The 21,423-nt window shown below is 37.9% G+C and overlaps 1 protein-coding gene across 1 annotated transcript; it reads left to right on the forward strand.

The window, feature by feature from the left end:
* The first annotated feature begins 1,874 nt into the window (after positions 1-1,874).
* Positions 1,875-17,228, forward strand: LOC139967387 (triacylglycerol hydrolase DDHD2-like). The gene is made up of 17 exons (XM_071971121.1): positions 1,875-2,085; positions 3,444-3,790; positions 4,129-4,353; positions 5,155-5,362; positions 5,714-5,907; positions 6,754-6,958; positions 7,384-7,473; positions 7,903-8,044; positions 8,829-9,037; positions 9,662-9,936; positions 10,274-10,369; positions 10,978-11,152; positions 11,598-11,764; positions 12,418-12,523; positions 13,078-13,299; positions 13,974-14,112; positions 14,690-17,228. Exons 1-17 carry the CDS (start codon positions 1,974-1,976, stop codon positions 14,802-14,804), a joined length of 3,027 nt encoding a protein of 1,008 aa, XP_071827222.1. The 5' UTR covers positions 1,875-1,973; the 3' UTR covers positions 14,805-17,228.
* The last annotated feature ends 4,195 nt before the right edge of the window (positions 17,229-21,423 follow it).

Consider the following 21,423-nt stretch of genomic DNA (forward strand, 5'->3'; position numbering starts at 1 on the left):
CCAATAATAGCCGAAAGCACTATAGATGATCCACAGCGCGTTCTTGATAAAGCCAATTTGCGCGCTCATGCACACGCACTCCATGTTGTATTTCTAGTAGTAGTAGTGGTAAGTTGAGTCTCGTCTATCCGACATGCTCAGTGATTAACCTCCGCCACGTATCACGATCTTGCGCAAGGTTTATTGCTTCCTCGAAATTGTTAATATTAATGTCCTTAAATTGCGACTTTATTTTTCCAAGCAAGGTAGTCACGGGCCTTCCTACTGGTTTAGCAGTATGTCTCAGGGCTTCTCTTAAAGCAACTTTTGCTGGAGCGTCCTCCTGGAGTCTTGCTACATGACCGAAAAATCTCAATCTTCTATGTGCGACTATGGATGACCAAGGTGTTTGGTTGGTTTCGTTGTAGAGCTCATCATTTGATAACCAATTATTATTGGTCCATCTAATGTTGAGAATATTTCGAAGTAGTCTCCTTTGAAAAGTGTCAATTTTGCGATCAAGATCCTTCGTTGTGCCCCACAGTTCGCAATTGTATATTTCTATCCGTTCTTTAATTTTGAGACCAGACACTTTGAAAGTGGCTGGACTATCAAGTCTAACACACGCTTACTCAGATGCAACGCACAACTCATTATGATACATTCAGTTTGTTAAGCAAAAATTGTGTTGAAGTGATCCAAGCAAAGGACTAAACCATTTCTAGCTCTTTGGATCATAGGGTGCTCTTTTATAGGCATGTTTTGATTAAGTTATTAGAATGAATAAAACAAAGAATTCACAATTAAATTTAGACTGTCAACTAGTAGCCGACGTCATAATCAACTTGGATTTCGATTTGTCACGGTGACAATTTGAAAAATATTCCACACTGCTAGTTGAAATCCCAATCTCAATATCTTGCCCGTTATGCGAGATGTGGTTCATTGAATGTAATCCATTTTGAATGGCTAAACCTACTACTACTCCAGAAAGTTGGAGTCACAGTAAAGGGTTGTTATGTCATCTGGGCAAGTGCTAATCAAACACTTCACTGCACTTGGGTCATAAAAATTTTCGCGTTCATATATCCTACAAACCTTCACCATTGGAATTTATTGTTTATACTTAGCTGTCAATTTTCTATTTAATTTCATCAAACTGTAGATTTTTTGTAGGAATATTCTTTTCTTCTGTGGATAAATGATTCACAAATTGTAAACAAAATGAAAGACATATTTATTTCTGCTGTTGCCAGATGTATTAACAAAATATCACAAAACTAACAACTTTATATCTTCGCGCAGTGGCGTAGGAAGGTACTTTTGAGTGGGGGGCTGAAGAGTGATGGCCGGCCTGGGGGAGGGGTGTCCCCCTCCCCTTTGGAATTTTTTTGCATTTTCCAGGTGGCCTCAGATGCAATTTGGTGCAATATAGCACACTTCAACACCCACTCCATTTTGTAAATAATTTTGCATTTTCACCTGGCCTTAGATGCAATTTGGATTTTGGTCCTCCAAATGAGATTTTTTTCTCATTTGGAAATGAAAAAGAGGTTTTCTGACTTGCGAAGGGGGGGGGGCGGAATGATACTTCCGCCCCCATATTTTTCACTGGGGGCTGGCGCCCCCCCCCCCCGGTTCCTACACCCTTGTCTTCGCGATACCAAATTTGTCTAAAAGATATAGAAATTGTTCATTGGGTATTCAAAGATTTTGCACTTACTGCACCGTAATATATACTAAATGACCGATAGTTTTACTACCATTCTGGTCAACCAAGAGAGAAATCAAAAGCAGTATTCATGACGTGTACGTGTACAGTATTTGTGACGAGAACCCTTTTCCTGCGTCGCTGTCGCCTGTCTTCGATTTTAAGTTTCTATGTTAATAATTGTATTAGTAACAAGAGGTAGCTGAGCAGCAATAGGTACCTTCTGTCTACGGTACATATGCCTTCCTGAAGATCATCTGTCCCCAGTGTTGCCGTATTCAGAATGGCAAATAAAAAGGATGATACTTCACATCCATTGTTTCAATTCTCAGCAAATGATAGCATTGCATCGAATGTTCTGAGACCAGTTCCCGTGGCAGCATCTTTATTTCCAGGTTCTCTTTCCCTCTGCATAAACGCCTATCAAGCCTAGCCTAACATTACACTATTATTGTTAACGTTACGGAATTAATATGATAACACTAGGCCCCTAAGCCTATGTTGTAACCCCAACTCCTAAGTTGCAACTACACTACCAACCTAAGACTCTTGAGTCTTAGGGCAAGGACTAAGCTAGTGTTAGTCGTGGGTCTTAGTCCACTACTGAAATGTGTTTATTTCATGTTAGCCTTGTGGAGAAATGTGTGGGGCTATGTTACACTTACACGGAATAAGTTAGTATTAAACTTGTGTGTAGCACTAGCAGCTAAAATGGCAGTTAATCTTGTCTCATATAGGCTAGTGAGGGATTAGCATTAGACCCAAAGTTTCCAAACTATGGAAGAGTCTATGTACTAAAGTTGCTAGCCTATACTATAGCATATTGTTACATTGTTTCGATTGCATAGCAAGTTTTACAAAATACATAGAATTTTTCGGATACAGTAGACCTAGGCTACAGTATGAAGTATTTCACATGTTCCTAGTACTACTAGGCCCACGAGTTAACCACTTACTATGCCTAGGCTAAGCAATTATAATTGTAGGCAAACATCTTTCTTCAAAATTTCTTTTGAAGTGTTTTCATTAGTATGGGTGCTGTTGTCCTTAAAATTATGGTGCAAGCTACTTAGGCCTAAGTGAACTTAATATATATTGCAGGGGTAAAAAATAGTTAAGCAGAGATTAGGTGCCTGACAGAATAAGTTTGCTTTAAGTTCATGTTTGATACAAAACATAACTTTTCAAAAGGTCAATACCTAACTACAACACATATCCTTAATATGTATAAGTCCATACCTAACTACAACACATATCCTTATTATGCATTGGTCCATACCTAACTACAACACCTATCCTTATTATGCATTGGTCCATTCCTAACTACAACACCTATCCTTATTATGCATTGGTCCATACCTAACTACAATACCTATCCTTATTATGCATTGGTCCACACCTAACTACAATACCTATCGTTATTATACATTGGTCCGTACCTAACTGCAACACCTATCCTTATTATGCATTGGTCCATACCTAACTACAACACCTATCCTTATTATGCATTGGTCCATACCTAACTACAACACATATCCTTATTATGCATTGGTCCATGTAATCTCACATTGGAATTGACTTTCAATTTACCCAGATGCTTAGATCATGAACTGCTGTCACCAGTTACAACGAATAACGTACCCATGACGAATAACGTAGCCCCTGAATGCCTTTGAGATTTTAAGATCAAGCTTCTCATGTAACAAACATTTGAAAATGTTTAAGAAATTAAAAATATTCTTGACATTTACAGAGGAGGAAGTTGGTAGTTTCCTGGGCCAAACTGAGAACTCAGATTACCCACCTGAACAGTCCTCAGCATCAGATGCTTTCCAGCCGTCAACCCAAGGGCAATTTTCGACAGCATCGTTTTTTCAAGAGCCCGCACCAGCAAATACATCTGCTTCCACAGATCCATTTCAGAATGTCTCTCACGGTCCTCCTCCGCCTGATGCCAGCTCTCAGCCAGGGTCTATACCTCTGATGGTACCACCACAACCACCGGTGTCAGCAACATTTGATATGGGTCCACCCAGTGCTCCTCAAAATGCTCCACCGGTGCAACCATTTGTTCCAGCTGCCGCCTCTACTCCACAACAGGTATTTTTAATATACCACATTCTCTGTGCTTTTAATATGAGAAGGGTTCTATCATTGAAGGCGGGGGGGGGGGGGGGAGGGGAGGGAGGGCAGCTTTGTTGATCAAGGGTGGAATGGTCTAGTGATAGGTGACCAGGCCAATGGGGCTTCAGGATTGATATGGGACAGCAAAAGTACACCCTTTTCTTCATTTTATGAGGTAAATACATGTCTACATATGTTCATATGAAGTATTAAACGAAGCTGGGAAGTATACACAAACGAAGAGTACTGAATAACATTTGGAGATAACTTTTTGAAAACTCCCATCGTTTGTCTTCATTTTGTCCTATTTTTAGGCACCACCTGCTGGTGGACCTCCTGTTGGTCCTCCTTCAGGCAGTGGTCAGGGAATGTATCGCCTTAGGGACGTCAAACACAGACCAATGCCTCACCCGGTGGACGCATCTTCTCTGTCAAGTCCAGGACCACCCCTGATGTTCCCTTCATCGTCACCACAAGCAGTACCCCTGGAGTCACATCACGTCCCACCTGCTGGTCTACAACATCCCCATGGAGTTCAGGTGAGCGTTCTGTGAAACAATTAAAGAGCAGATACTACGCTTGACACAAAGAGGGGAATATTTTAGTGTTCAAACTCTGTTTTGGAGGCTCAGAATTTTTGTCTCTTATAAAACACTATGGTCCTTGTGTTCCTTATTTGTAAAATGCGAAGCTGCTATACATCTTTCGACTTGTATAGCAGTTTGACCGTCCAGCATAGCAATTTTGGGATGCGATGCTGGATAAATTATTCCCTGCTTGACAATCACAGTCATTTTGAAGATAATAATACAATGTTATTATTTTTGCACCTTCATCTCTTCAAAACAGTTGGAGAATATTATTTTGAGGCATTTTCTTGTTGCATTGATACATCAATTATCTGGTACTTTTATCAAAGGTGTTTATAAATAACTGTTCACTATAAATACTGGTGCAAGGCCAAAAAAAATTGTCATTGCAAATCGTACAAAAGTGAATCGTAAAGTGCATCTGGAAGAGAGTGGTATAATGTTATATAAATCTAGAAGTGAAATACACCTAGCTCCTGTAAGGTGAAGCCCTTAGTCTCATTATTTGATTTTGAAGAAAAGCTGGGTTTTTTCCCCCTAATAAATACAACACAAACTTCTGTTCCCTGTCACTGAACCATCTTCCATCATTCCAGGGAACTGTACTCAGATGTTGCACTGCAATGTGACTTTGCATATACAATGATTCGTAACTTCATCCCATATATATGTCTTACATGTTTTTTTGACATCATACATCCTGATCACTTGGCAATCTTTTCAATCACCATTCTTCTTTAATGGTTTCAGTCGTACGATCCTGCCAGGCCGCCCCCTACCAACGAAGAACTGTCTGCCGTGAACATACACCCACCTCTCCCAGGTGGTCCGGGGATACAGTCCCAGTACAGACCAGTGTTGCCGCACTGGTTCTATTGCGCAATGAAAGGAAATACAGAGGACTGGCTCCCTTTTAGTACTGTTGATTCCAGCAGATTAGAAGAATCCTATCTAAGAGGTATGAATAAGTTGATTTAGAGAGGTTGGACGGGGTATTTGTGGGTGGGTGGGGTCAGTGGGGCGAAAAGAAGGAGCATTGCAAGAGGGTATAAGTACAGGGTCTAAGCTGTATGGATTATGTTGTTTCTGCATTAAATTGTCCAAGCCATTAAAGTAATGACAGGATCCAGAGCGAGTAGTTGAGGGACATGTTGCTTTTCCTTTTAAGCTGTCATCACTATGTCATACCTGCAAGTGATGGATCACAAATGTATTACTGTATGAAATAATGTCAGTGGTAAAGTAGTTAAAGTAAATTGAAAATCTGTGTCAAATTAAATTTGAAATCACATTTACACGTTCACCGCAGGGATGCAGAATAAAAATGAAATAATTCTGGCTATGAACGGAGGACGCTATGACGTTAATCTCCGCGAGAGAACTAGACACTCCATCTATTGGGAGGAGGCCCCATCCAAAGTGAGGAGGTGTACATGGTTCTTCAAGAGCGATGGAGATAACAAATTTGTCCCCTACGACGAGGAGCTTGCAGCAACGTTAGAGGTACGGTCTCTCTTTGAAGATGAAACGTTTTCTAAATGCTGCATTTGAAGTTGGTGTTACAAAAAGCTGTATGTGGAGATAAGTCTTCCACTTCTAAAGTGTAACCTTGCTACCGTTGTGTTCTGATTTAAATACCGAAAACATTCCTTGAAAACAGAGTGTCTACATCCTCTGTAGTTTCAATTATGTATATTTTACATTTGTTTCCCTTCCTTGTTTTATTGAAAGTCCAATACAGAATTAATCGTTTAAACTCATTTGCGGAGGTCAACGGTCACGTGCGGACAAAACCTTGAAAACTTTCTGTGCAGTATTACAATGAATGTTCTCATATAAAACGTGGCAAGGAATCACTAACCCTTTTGTCTTTCTTGTTAATCTAAATTAAAACAATTAAAAACATTACATTGTTTAGAAAAGTTGTAACTTTAGAAGTAAATGATCAGTACTAGAAAGAACAGAAGGGGTAGGATTTTGCGTCGACAAGAACAATTAACAGTGATGACTGAAAACATAAAATGGAATGTGAATTTCCCTGGGAAATGGTTGAGATATTTTGGTATTGAATAGAAACTTGCTAAACTTATAAGAATAAGATGTCATGTAATGTCATGCAATGTAATGTTAATATATTCTTAAAGGCGCATTACATGTAAAAACATCTCAACGCGTCTCACAATATAAAAATAGTAAATTACAAACAATAGAACCATCAAATTTCCAGTAAAAAGTACGCAAAATAAACTCTATGATTAAAGATTAAGAATGCTTTAAATATGATGATAATATTCTATAAAACAAATGTCGGTTTTCATCCCCTCTTAACAACCTTGTTCTTTCACACAGGAAGAATACAAATCGGCTGCCCTCCAGAACTTATGGAATCGAAGATTAGAACTACCGGAGGGGGAAGCAGTAGTGATGCATAACCCAAATGTGATCGTACATTTCCGACCCGGGGCCAAGCCCAGAGAATGGGGAAGTGCGGACACGCAGATAAGGCCCAGAGTCGTGAAACGAGGGGTGGACGATATAGACGACATCGATTTCGGTGAGAGAATAAAATATGATATGCCAGACAGAATAAATCATCTACTACCTGTGTCTTTAGATTCAATTTCATATTTGGCTGTCAAATTATTCCTTTTCATTTTGATCCTGTAATAGCCCTGGTTGCTTCTTCAAAGAGAAAAAGCATATAGGCATAAGTCAAAAATGGGAGTTTTGTTTCTAAGGGTGCTGTTATCAAAAAGGGCACTGTTTTTACTGAGGCTCCGTGGTGAGTTTAATGATGTATGCTCTGGATGTTTTCTTTTGAGAGCACCGAGGCAGACTTAAGGGGTCTTCTCGGTTAACTTACTAACAGGATCTTCCCTTTTATACCTTGTTTCTTCTTCCTCATTTCTTGGTATTTCAGTTAAGATGTGCTTTAACATTTACTTAAAATATTTAACATATTTTTCGTCTCAATTTCAGGTGAACCTGATAAAATAGATCACCTGGTTTTTGTTGTCCATGGAATCGGTCCCGTCTGTGATCTGAGATTCAGGAGTATAGTAGAGTGTGGTAGGTACCATGATTTCATTCACAATTGATAACTGAGAGCAGGGGAGGGCGAGTGGCACTCAGAAAGAAAAGCGAATTAAACTAAGGCCACACTTTGCCCACGTCCGCAAAGAGCTAAAGGTTATGTTTAAACTGAGACAGACTATACCTTCTGTACCGTCTGCCTTAAGGAGAAAGCTAACCTCCCCATCCCCACTGCCAACCCCCACCCACTGCACCATTTCTGGTTAATTGATTTAATAAAGCTGTACCTTTTACTACTTACATTTCTTTGGTGAAAATACTGTACAGCACAACAGCCCAATTACTTGTCTTGTGCATTCATTATCTTCTATTACTTTAATATTAATTAATTAGTTAAAATTAGCTATGAAGAACACAGAATGGTTAAGAGTGCTGAATATCTCTGGTTCTACTCCCATCTTTTAGTGGAGGACTTCCGCTCCATTTCTTTGAGACTGATGAATTCTCATTTCGTTCAGGCCGTGGAGGATGGGCGAGCCGCTAGGGTAGAGTTTTTACCCGTCTATTGGTATGAAGCCCTTCATGGAGATGCGACTGGAGTTGATAGGTATTTCCTTCATTTAACCATTTTTGGTTTTTTGGGAATTCTTATCCCTTTTTATCAGTTTAATACTATTCAGGTACTACATAGGTTGAATTTCTGTTTATTTCTACTTCAATAACATATGAGAGTGTTGCATATATAACATGAATGATTCAAAAGTGAAACCAAGCAACAAATTTCCTGTCACAAAATAGTAAAAGTGAAATTTAAAAAAGGAAAGGGAACGAGAAAGGGAACAAAAAGGTAAAAAAACTGTTTAAATTTTGATTTTTAAAGACTGTTTTGCAGGCTAGAATAATGTGACTTTGCATAGTGCCTTTTGGTGCAAGCTGACAAGAGGTGGGGCAAAGGGGAGAGGGTAGGAGGGGCACAGACATTGTGGCACATTTTCAGAATGATCATATTTGTAGTGCAGAAACTTTCCAATAGTCCGTAAAATTTTGCTTAAAGACGGAGGTGTATGACAGCTGAGAGGTAGACTAATACATCTGACTCAATGTCAGCCTCTGACTCTGTGTATTAAAAGACGCTTTGGTGAACATCTGTCATTTAATATGCCATTGTGGCCTCACAGGTTTTGCAATCTGCTTTTGTGAAGACTACAACCAAAACCAAAACTGGGAAGCAAGATAACATGTGGTAAAAAAGTATGAGACAGAGAGATCAAGGATAATTGTGAGTGTAAGCATCAATTTACACATAAGTTAACTTTGATTAATTCAACAGTATGGGGTAATGAGTTCCCATGTTTATAAACTGTTCATCGTTCCTGTTCCTTTTCAAACAGCAAACTGAAAAGAATTACCTTGCCAAGCATTCTTCGGCTGCGAAGATTCACCAACGATACCCTCTTGGATATTCTCTTCTATTCGAGCCCTGCTTATTGCCAGCAGATCGCAGAAGTGGTAGCCAGCGAAATAAACCGGCTCTACAATCTCTTTAAGGAAAGAAATCCCTCTTTTAATGGTCAGACATCTTTGATCGGCCACAGTTTAGGTGAGAAGGTTTATTTTGCCTTTTGTCGTTCCAAAATATGTAAACAGGCGCCCAGGTGTTTGGGGAAGATGCATGAGCTCAGTAGTGTCCTGTGAGATAGGTAGACCGAAGGGATTTCAGGAGAATTTGCAGCTTTCTCGTTAATATTATTGTAGAGAAATATCATAAAGAGATTACCACGTACGGGGTATTCTGTCTGTCTTCTGATTCTATCAAAAAGGAAGCTACTTTAATGCAATGAACATGATATTTGTCTATTAATCGACACTTGTGTCTTTAGTTAACACATGTTTTTGTTGCATGTTGTCACATATTCTCTTTGACTCTGAACCAATAGTGGATCGAGATGTTATCAAAACGATACAGGCAGTTTGATCACATCCCATAACTCAGATCTCTAAAGGATGACCATTCTTTTATTTATCATGATTTCTGTTTAGGTGTTTTATTCTCAGATATAAAGTACTTACAGAAAGTATTTCTCAATGACAAATAGAAAAACAAAAAGTTGCATGATTGAACTACCTGCATTTGAATTCCTTTAAGTTTTTGAGTTTAGGTATACTAGTTGCAGTCATGGTTACGGTTTGTTTACATTTTCTTTCTAATTTGTTTTCATTCCAGGTTCTTTGATTGTGTTTGATTTGCTTTCACATCAAGGGAGTGAGAGTGAACCGGTACAGAAAGAGGAAGATAAGGACAAGCTCGCTATCCCGGCGGAGATTGCGCCGACAGATTCTTGTAACTCTAGCGTCTCTAATTTATCAATTTCAAACCTTGCCAGCGAAGATGAACTTGGCGAGGAAAAGAGTCTGGATTTGGAAGGAGCGTTAGAACAACTCGGCATGTCTGATTTGATGCCAAAATTTGAAGAGGAGAGAATAGACATGGAGTCGTTGGTAAGGAATATGGCAGAAGAGTATAAAAAAAAGGTGTTAGGATGGGGAGGAAGAGAAGAGGAGGGAAGGGGACACATGTCCCGAAAGTGGCGAGGGAATGTCTTTGCCCCTCCCAGTTAGTTTTCATCTCTAGCTTGTTTCGATATATTCTGCTGATGTGAGGAGTTACTGGAAGTGCTTTAATTGCGAAAACAGTTTAGATGGAAGTTTCAACTCACTGAATATAATGTGGATCAATGCCAGATAAATATTTCCTGGAATACAGTAGTTTACTTTTGGTGCATATTTTGTTACATAAGTTCATCTTTTGCCTGTCACTTTTTTTTTCTTTCTGGAGATGATGTGCGAGGACAGTGACCTCAAAGAACTAGGCATTCCTCTCGGACCAAGAAAGAAAATCAGAGGTTTTATCAAACATCAAGCAGAGAAATCGGTGAGGACAAGCAGCTCAGACATCTTTTTTAACATCACTATATTATTTACTCTTCAGATCGTTAAAATCATTCAATATGTAGTTAAACTTATTTTCTGCTGCTCCTTTATGATTGCAATATCTTTACTTTTAAATAATAGTAAAATATTCATATATTTGTTTTGCTTTAAAATAGCTTACCTCCTTAGTAATTGCCAAGTTTTGACCATTCTCAAAGGTCTAAGAAGTTTGACATTTTGAACCAGTTTGGGAAAAGTATTTTTCTTTATAAGTACAATGTTTCTTTGTATTGCTGACATCTCTTGGGAGGGTAGGGAGGAGACTCATGATCTTGAAGAACCATTGCAGGTTCAAGGTTTACTGTTAAAGTAGACAATGATCATAAAAGATACCATATTATCACAAATATAAGTATAAAATCAATTTAAGGGGATATCCAAATGAAAATGCACTTCCATGAAAAAGAATTCACCTCCTTTCCATTTTTATAGATCTCCATAAGAACATATCCTCTGGATATTTGCAAGTAACGATGGGGACATAATTGGGTGTATTAGTTAGGAAGTACATCATACAAAGTTGATATTGTCCGCAAATTTTATCTGCAGGAAAGGAGAAAGCAACAGGCTGAGGAACTCGCTCGTCTGGGAGCTGCCAAAGCGGCTCAAGAAGAAATCACCAGGTCACAGTTAGAACAGAGTGCATCATCAGTCAATGGTCTGACGCTGGTCGACGGCCACGCCCCTCCTTCTGTTCACGTAGATTACACACTCGGAACGCAGGGTTCGTTGTTTTTGGCTTTGCTCATGTTTCAAATTGGAGTTTATTCATCACAATGTAAAGTTGGATCTGAATTGAAGTATATTACTCCCTGGAAAATGATGTTTCCTTTTGCTCAATACAAAAGCAAAGGAGCTTTTGCATTTACACAGTTGTTATTATCGATACATATTATGTACTTTGTACAGACCTATCAGCTTCTGTTATCCTTGATGGTCATCTCATGACTTGCCTCTTTTATGTTATGTTTGTGTGGTCTTATGGGAATTACAACAGTTCATAGAAGTTCTACCGGAACATCGGAGGGACGTTTTCTTTTCGTTTTGCCCTATCCATACAAAAGATTATGTTAGTTTAGATACATGCTCGGAACATCTCACCTGAAAGACAGTTTCTTCCCAATAACTACTAAGAATATTTGAATCTTTACTTTGTGTTATCTTGCCAGGTGTTGGTCAACCTTTTGTGAAGTATCCACAGTTGAGCGTCCAACCTGTCAATTTCTTTGCTCTGGGTTCCCCCATTGGGATGTTCCTCACAGTACGTGGTCTCGACGACGTCGGCGAAGACTACAAGCTACCAGAGTGTTCTTCTTTCTTTAATATATTTCATCCCGTAAGTTTGGATTTACATTCATTCATCGACTCATTTGTAAAAGAAACATTTCAAATTTCGTCCGGTTAGATTATTTTATTCCTGCTGATGCTACTGTTTTTTTTTTTTTACACATTTTTGCCTTCGGCTTGCACAGATACGATCTAGTTGCTTTGACTGCATGAACCCTGGTGGTCGTGCCAAGAAGCGCACACGATCACATCAATATTGACAAGAACATTACTGTGTATTCAAATGGCAGAATCTTTTAATAGTGAAGAGGAGAAGAAACTTCAGTCCAGATATGACAGTATATAACTGCATCGCTAATTTCAGTTGGGTCCAAAAAATTAAACTAAAAAATTTGGTTATCCTCTCATGTTTCAGAGGTAAATTTGAAAGGTCAAGTTTTCTTTTACTATTTCACTATACGTGTTCCCAAACCTGCCTTGTTTATTGGAAATCGTTAATCTACCCCAAATTCTGCTCCTGAGAGAGTTTTGACAGGGGAAGGTGAATTTTGTCAAAAATTAGCCCATGACCTCATGGTCATGACTGAACCTCAAACCCCAAACGTATAGATCTCATCATATGATGGGGATACTTATAATGAATGCCAGATAAGAATATCTTTTTCCGTTTGGGAGATTTTGTTTTTTCTGTCTCTGTTACAGTTTGATCCCGTAGCTTATCGTATCGAGCCTTTGATTAACACCAGCCTAGCTGATGTAAAGCCAGTATTGATGCCTCACCACAAGGGAAGGAAACGCTTCCATTTAGGTATGTGTCACATATTTTGTGCTTGCTGTAAAGTCTTGGAAGTATATATCACAAATAAGCAAAGGTACAGAAAGTTTTGGGTTATAGTAGGATGGTTTCCTATGGGCTGTATTTTTTATGATACTTTTGCCAGCTTTTGTGCCTTTCATTATTCATGCTTTCTAGGGTGCCAGGAAGATGTCAATTAAATTAATGAAAAAATTTGGATGTAAACTTCTCAAGGGAAGACAATTTGTTCAACTTTAATAGGCATCTAAACTTTCCATTTGAATTAGGCTTCATAATTTACCATTCTTCTTTATCTTTATGAAACATATTTAGTGTGTATCAACCATTAACTCATTTCTTCTATAAATTTGTCTGAAATTGTTTGAAACCATTTGAGGTAAAGAGGATATTTTTAGGATAAGCTGAGAATAAGACTAGTGTTTTCTGTATTACAACTATTCCAGTAAACTTGATTTTCAACATTTTCGCTGTACAAATGAAACAGTAAAAGAAATGGTGACATATTTTTATGATGCAATATTTTGTGCAATCCTCTCCTTATGCAGAGATAAAAGACAGTCTTGCCCACTTTGGAGCAGATTTGAAAAAAAGTTTTGTGGATTCTATGAAGAAGACATGGAAGACCCTCCATGAATTTGCATTAGCACACACGAGCGGCGAGGAAGAGGTAACCCCAGCAGCTACAGATGCAGCTATGGAAGCTGTCGCTGAGAAATTAAGCCAGGAACAACTTCAACAGAAACAGGAAGATGCACAGCATATGAGAGGTGAGCTGACTTTTTGTTTGTCACGGTTGGAATATGAGGAGAAGGAGGAGGGGATGGGTCGGGGCAGATTAATTTCAGGTTGGTGTACAAAAATTCTGAGGATCTGCTGCTAATAATAATCAAGGTAGAGAATTTATGGCAGGAACAACCTTCAACCATAAAAGGAAGATGTTCATGAAATAAGACGTGAGGATAATTCTACAAATGTGGAGGGGGGAGGGGGGATTGAGAAATATAAGGCAGTAATCAATGGCATAATCAAATGTGTGCATGGAGTAACTCACTTTTAGAACTCACTAGCAAACGTGTATTCCCCTTCCACCACGTTGTGATGTGTGTTTGGGGGGGGTGAGTTTGGTTGAAGATTCCTTCCCCCCTCCATGGGAAAATTTGTCTATTGATGATTTGTTTTTTGGTGTTCTTTTGTTGAAAACCACCTTAAAAGCAGTGTTAGCTCATTAATTCTCCAGTTATTACCACTGCAAGGGAAAGAGGTGTACAGATAATCCACCCCCACTGCAAGTGAGAGAGGTGCACAGATTACACCCCCCCCCCCCTTTGAAGTAAACTAACTTTGTAGTTTTAATAACTTTGCATTATGGTTTATGTCACAAATACTTTTATAACATACGCTTTTAAGGCTTTCATACTGTTTTGCATTTGCTATGTTTCAGTGCAAAAGACCATGGCAGAGGCTGACCTTAGGCTGGGTAACCTTAACAGTGGAAGACGAATCGATTATGTCCTCCAAGAAGCCCCCTTTGAAAGCTTCAACGAGTATTTGTTTGCCTTAGGTAGTCACACTTGCTATTGGTGAGTTTATTAAATTCATTCATACATATGTATACCCTACAGAGTAGTAACTTAATACCTAAGATTTGATGTAAATCATCTCAAAGAAAAAATAATTACAACTTTTGCAAAGTCTTTAAGTCTTGCCATGGAAAGTTACTGATGTTCCTTTTCTTGAATGGACATCTATATTTGTAATAATGATATTTACAAGCAAAATTTGCAGCGAAAGCTTGTTGCTAGTTTCATGCATCACAGTTGTAATACATGGTTGTTTACAGATTTGTCAACGTTTGTCAATTTTCAAAAGCACCATTGACGACTAGACGTAGGACCTACCACAGTGTCTTAGTTAAAGTGTACATCCTAGCCTTCTTTTGCGTATATTAAGTATAAGACTGACAATGTCACATGTCATTAATTGTAAAAGGCTAACTGGTCAGCTAATTACACCTGGTTTAACAGAGAGAGGGGAAAAAACCTTAGTATAAACTGGTTGCAAATATTGGAATATGTAAATAATTGAAGCTGCCAGGAATTGGTGAATTAACAAAGTCAACAATTTTGTGTTCTATTGTGTTTCTGTTTTCTCTGTCAGGTATTCTGAAGATACGGTTCTCATGGTTCTAAAAGAAATTTACAATCCTCTTGGAATTTACCCCAGCTCCAATCAAATCAAAGATTCTGGACCACCAACTCCAAGCCAGACCTGAACATTGACCTCTCTCCTTTGTGAAATGGGTGATGGCTTTAAATGTTATGAAACAAAGTATCTGTTCTTACTGATGAATTTTTGGGCAGAATATATATGAATTTTAATTTTATTTCATGAATATTGATCATATCTTTGACACATCTCTTCAATCCAGGTTTGTTGTATAAATGGAATTTTTCTTTAGGCTAAAATTTTGAGATGTCTATCCATCATGGCATCTACAATTGAATAATAGAGACAGAGAGAAAAGAAAGTGAGAAACTGGAAAACAAGTTAATTTTCTCATCTAGCTGCTTTAGATGTCTGTTGGTATACCATACATGTTGTTAATTCATTGATACAGCAAATTTCCATATTTGGAAACATTGATAAAAAATATTTGCTGCTATATCCCCAAAATTCCCAAGAATGGTATTCCATTCTTTGGGAAGAAATTTAGTCCATACAGTTAGAATGTTGTGTGCCTTCTTTGAAATATTCTCATATTCATGTTATGTAACTCAGAGATAATATATCAAGGATGTCACTTTTAAGCAAGTTAATTATAAGTTCAAACAGAATATTTTGCCACTTCTTGAATCAACCCCATCTTTTTTATTGTTGCATGAAAAACCTTTTTGATGTCAAGTAGTCATTGTGTCATGTTATTGCATTTAACATTTCATAATATTTAAAAGATGAAAGCTTCTAATTACCCACTCAGTTAGAAAAAGTCTTTGGGGAGTAGCATCAGCATGCCACAAAAATTTGGCATTTTGAAGAGTATTGTTTTACACACAAACAATGACATAGCCATAACACACATTTTAAGTTTTTTTATGGTAAGTGTCAATGGGTGAGTTTACAATATAAATTCTTGTGAAACATTTGTTTATATATATTTTCTCAACTCGTTAATATTTCAAAACTAATCGTGAACATTAATTTTCAGTGTATTGTCCAAAGGGGAAGAATCAGAATAATTATAATAGCTCAAATCATCATCTTTGGCTTTTGTTTCTCTCTATTGCAATTTGCAACTAAAAATAATAGTTTAGTTAGTCTATTGTATTCATAACAATAGGTTAAAGTAAGCTTGTTCACATCTCAATGGTGGACGATATGATTCCACGATGAATATTGTGAAAGTTGCACTCTTCATTTTGCTTGGGTTAGAGATGAATGATACAGGTTTTCCACATATCTGGTCATAAAAACTGCCAAAAAATGAAATTTTATCCACAGTTTTTATTTCCTGATCCTCTAAAAATTCAAATTTCTTTTGTGTAAAAAGCATACTACATATTACGACAATGACAGAAAAGTCCTTTAATATCAAACTTTACAGTCTACAGTAGACAGTGAGGTCAAAGGTCAATTCCTTTTCATTCCATTGAAAAAGTTTTCACTATATTAGTGAACAAACTTTGTCTTTGCTATTTTGTTTTATTTATTATGTTGTCAGTTTGCAAGAACTTTTTCATCTAGTTTTCAAACTTGAATGCTTCATTTGATGGGAAGCAAATCTGACCATCTTCCCTGTGATAGAAGTATTTGTATTAACGATTCATTCAAATAAAAAAATAAAAACATGGTGAAGTTTTGTTTGGGAGCTGTCATGGTTGTGAACAATGTTATGATATGTCATGACTCAAGTCTTTAGGTTTTCAAAAGTAAAGATGATCAGAACAAGTTTCTGCATGTTCTCCTCGCACAGATAATACAGTAACTTGACTCATTGATTCGACTTAAGTTAGGAAAGTTACTGGTATTGTCTATCAAGTCACAACTCAAGTCACTAAATTTCAAAGTAAAGCTGATTGTAACAAGTTTCTGCATTTTCTCCTCCCACAGATAATACAGTAACTTGACTCATTGATTCGACTTAAGTAAGGAAAAGTTACTGGTATTGTCTATCAAGTAACAACTCAAGTCACTAAATTTCAAAGTAAAGCTGATTGTAACAAGTTTCTGCATTTTCTCCTCGCACAGATAATACAGTAACTTGACTCAGTGATTCGAATTGAGTTAGGAAAGTTACTGGTATTGTCTATCAAGTCGCAACTCAAGTCACTAAATTTCAAAGTAAAGCTGATTGGAACAAGTTTCTGCATTTTTTACTCATTAAGATAATACAGTGACTTGGGGGTGGTGGGGGGGGAATGATTTGGGTGGCTGGGATCTTATGAGAGATGGAGAGGAGTAAGATGTGTGGGTAAGGTGAGGGGATGTGCATAAGGAGGAGAGTAAGGTGGAAGGGTCAATCACTCCCTTGTTATCCTGTCAATTGCATAATTATGAACATACTATGTCATATTCAAACATAATTGGATACTAGTCAATTTAACTAATATGTGGTTCCAGCCATTGCTTACTTATAATCAACAGTTTATGCCTGATTAATGATTGTAACTTAAATACAGACGAATATTGTGACTTACAATTTGATGTATTAGTGCTTCATTTTTCTTCTCTGGTTCTTTCTTCTCTGAAGTTTAAAGTTGGGGTGTAATTTCATTGCTTACATATATATCAAGGTTGACAGGCTACAGTAAAAGTAAAAGTATGTTTTCAAGTGCCATAGTTTTCCAATACCTTTCGATTATGGTACCATCTAACTCAATCTCTCGAGTGAAACACAGAAAGGTGACAGCCATGCCATTTGCTATGATGTAGAATAGCCTTTTGTGGAAGTGGATACCTGATATATTGGGTATCACCACCAGGGGTCATTCCATATCAAATCACCCAAAAAAAGTTAAGATAAATTCACAACCATCTCAGTATTTCTTAAAAATTGGTATATTATTGTCCACAAAAATGCAAAATTTCAGATTTTAACCAAAATCGGGCCTACGTATCAAAAATTATGGCCCACTGAATATTGCAGAAAATTATGAAAATGGGCCAGGCCCACAAAGTTCCAATGTAGATAGGAAAAGTGTCATTTAAAGCTGATGCAATGGGGGTTAATCCACTGTCAGATATCATGTGGGCTACATGAATAAATAATTGATATTTGGAACTTAACTTTGACCTTGGTAAGGACCTTGTGGAACCATTTGTCATTTTTCTTCAAAATTCTAAATTCTTTCATATCCTATCTATAATTCCAATATCTGGCATCTAAAAATAGCCATCTTAGCAATTATATACAGTCATAATGCAAAATACACTGAGTAACACATTGAAATGCATAGAGAGTGATGTTGCAGTTGAATGCTCTCTTGAATTACTAATTACTCAAATATTTTTGTGTGTTACTTTTCCTAGAAATGTTTAAGAAATTCTGAGATGGTGGTGTATTTTCCATTGGGTGATCTGACATGGAATGACCCCTAGCAAGAGGTTTCATGTTTTCTCACATGATGTAAGTCACCTTGCTTCTAAATCAATCTGTTGGATCCATTTAAACCCTTCTCGAAAACTAATAACTATACTGATCTAACATAACTCGCCACCCAATTTTCTATTTTTCATTCTGCACTTTGATGTATCATAATTTTTCCGAACCAAAAGTTCTGTAAAAAGTCATCCTTTCATGTATTTGTGTAGTATCTGGTGAACCATGAACATCACATTCCACTGGGATTAACCTACCACCATGTCTTGATGCAGTAGTCATGACTGCTGGTCCGCTCAGTGTTGATCTGGACTGGTATGGTGTTCTTAAAGTAGCTGGGTGTGTTTGACTTCTGAAAATTATTACTGCATACATTTCACAACTTTGATCGCCTAAATATCGGTTTTGGTTTGCCAAATGTGAGGGTTAGTTCTCAAAGGTTTCCAGTGACCTGAGTTGAACATTAATACATTATTTTACCTTTTAAAGTTGAGGTCAAAGAATGTTAACATCAGGAGAGAGGCCAAATAACCTTCCTCCTGACTAATTAGTAAATAAAAGAGATTATCAAGATTGGAGAAATCAACATTTTGAGAGCTCATCTCAAGATGCTGGAGAATGAATATGATCCAGCTCTAGATTTCTGTCATTTTTAAATGTTTCTTTTTACAACATGGCTCTAACAGAGGCATATTTGTGAAAACTAAGGATATCAAAAAATACAGTGGCCTCTGTGCTTGTAATAAGTTTACTGTTACTAGATATTGAGTTCCATATGGTTGAGCAAGGCAACTATTTCAGTTTGTCAGAGCCTCCCACTTTCAACTAATATTAATAAAGCCTAAAAGTGTCCATCCCTTGAATTGATTATAGTATTAGCAATATTACGTAGGCCTAGGTGAGGATTTACAATGATTAAATTCCTGGTTCTGACCCTTCGAAATCGTCATTAAAACAATCATTCAGGGATGCCATTTGAACGAAATATTTGATCCAAATAGGGATAGGCTATTGAAATCCAATAACTCCTAAGTGACATACATGTATGGACTATGGTGTAGGCTACATACAAAAAAACTCCTACTCACAAACACATCCTCCAATCCTAACTTGCTGAATTGATAATACCAGTGAATCTACAGCTTTATTTTGTTTTTAAAACTACATTGCTGTCGTAACACACTTGCTTCCAATACGTCGAGTCTATGAAGTATGAGTAGGGCAGGCTACGATAATCTGGGCAGCCTAACCGTTACATTGTAACGTTCAGCCCTTGTTAGGCTTACACACAACAACACTGACTATGCTAAACTTTTTAGTAGCAATTGTTGTGCTGGTTACATCATTTACCCCCCCCCCCATTCTCCCCTACCCTTCCTCACACTCACCGCTTCTCTTACACCTAATATATGAGATATCCTCGTAAAGCGTGATGATCTAGGTCCCTCATTAATCTAATGCATGGGAGGAACTCGAAACTTTCTTCCTTATCCGCATATTCCAAGCTTTCTCCAAGAAAAGAGTTACAGTACCTATTACCCAGATGTTATGTAAATAATTAAAAATAGCCTCCCTCCTCATTAAACGTGATGATCTATGTCCCTCATTAATCTAAAGCATGGATGAACTCTCAACTTTAAGCATATTCCAAAGTTTTTCCACAGAAGAGCTACATAACCTACTACACACAAATTATGTAAATGTCACTGAACGGCATCCGTAGGGACATCGTTTTTTTGGTCCACATTTGAGTTTCCATCATATCTTTAATCTGCTTTTCATACATATCTTTTATTGTGATTGTTATCATGACCACATCTAAGGACTTTTGAGTCGTATTTCTGTATCCAGTGGAATTGTCTCGCTGAGATATAAAAGTATGAATTTTCCGTACGTTTTCACGGTAGGCCCCTCTGTTCAAGGTCAATGCACGACTATAACATTAGGTCCACTAAGTGCGGATATTGGTCTCCATTTGCCACTATTGTAGTAAACCCAAGCGAGCAACGTATCTACGGTGTCTCTTAAAAGACATCATTATTAACAAAGTCGAAAAGAATTTTTAGTCTCTTTGGTGTCATTTTAAAAGTATTTCTGATTACATTACCCTCCTTTTCTATGAGAAAGGTACATATGGGAAACATGACAATGACCGTGATGAAATCAATTTCAAGATTACTAGCGATCAATTCGCTCAATTTGTTTCAAAAAATGGTTGAAAAGTGACATGAATTCCTCCTCATTCATTCATTTTATTTGAGCATGTTGAACGCTTGCGATAACATGTCATTACGAATCATTGCAGACGCTCACCCAAACCGTTACAAAATACCGCCCCTCCCCCTTCTCTTCCTACACTGCGCTCATAACAGTGGCGGAGCGCCCATACAGTCAGGGGCGGATGCCCCCCCTACCCCCTGACGGACTCAAATGGACTGCTGGTGCCCTTTTCAGCCATTTACCACTTTTTACTTATTCGCGATTATTGACTTTTTTATTGCGCTCTCATCTAGTACCTATTGACATTTGTCACATTTTGTTGGCGATGACACCTATTTATTCTTCATTTATCTGCAAATTAGCAAGGCTCGGAAAGGGTCATTTCCGGCGATCTAGGGAGTATCTTTACTCAAAAAAATTCTGTTCGCTCCGTGCCAACCTGTGGTGGCGCTCCGCTTAGATAAAGTCGAAAGCACCCATACAGACCATTCTCGCCCCCTCTGACCAATACCCATAGCTTCGCCACTGATCAGTGGTCACAGATCTGTGTCAATTTGGTGGTTGCGTGATCATATGCAACAAGTCGGCTTAACACAAAATCGCAGACGACTTTGTCGTGTCGTTTAAATCTGCCTATTGCTTCCGGCCGGTATTGTAAGTTCGGCACTGGGTGTAATTCCAATCGTTCTTTGTAGTGATCAGTGGAGAACCACAAGATATGAACCACGTTGTGTTAAAACGACTGGTTAAACAAGACTTTTGTATACTGTTGAACAACGTGACTTGACTTTTCTTTAAGCTGGTTTGCGGGTTTGTTTGTAAGAAAGATTCCAATTGTCTTTAAAAAGACTGACATGCAAAAGCATAAACACAAATATCCGAAAATTAACTAGGTAAATGAAAAGGATCGGACATCTCTATTGTGGCTTAGTAGGGACATTTGGGGGAGGGGTGGGGGGGGGGTGGAATAAGTGTTCCCAAATCTCAATGTTTTTCTTTCCTATGTCCATATTAAGCCAACGTACATCTCTGACAGGTTACCAAAAGAAAAGAAAAATTACGAGAAACAAGTTCA

The sequence above is a fragment of the Apostichopus japonicus genome, chromosome 5, assembly GCF_037975245.1.
Source record: "Apostichopus japonicus isolate 1M-3 chromosome 5, ASM3797524v1, whole genome shotgun sequence".
NCBI lineage: Eukaryota > Metazoa > Echinodermata > Holothuroidea > Aspidochirotida > Stichopodidae > Apostichopus > Apostichopus japonicus.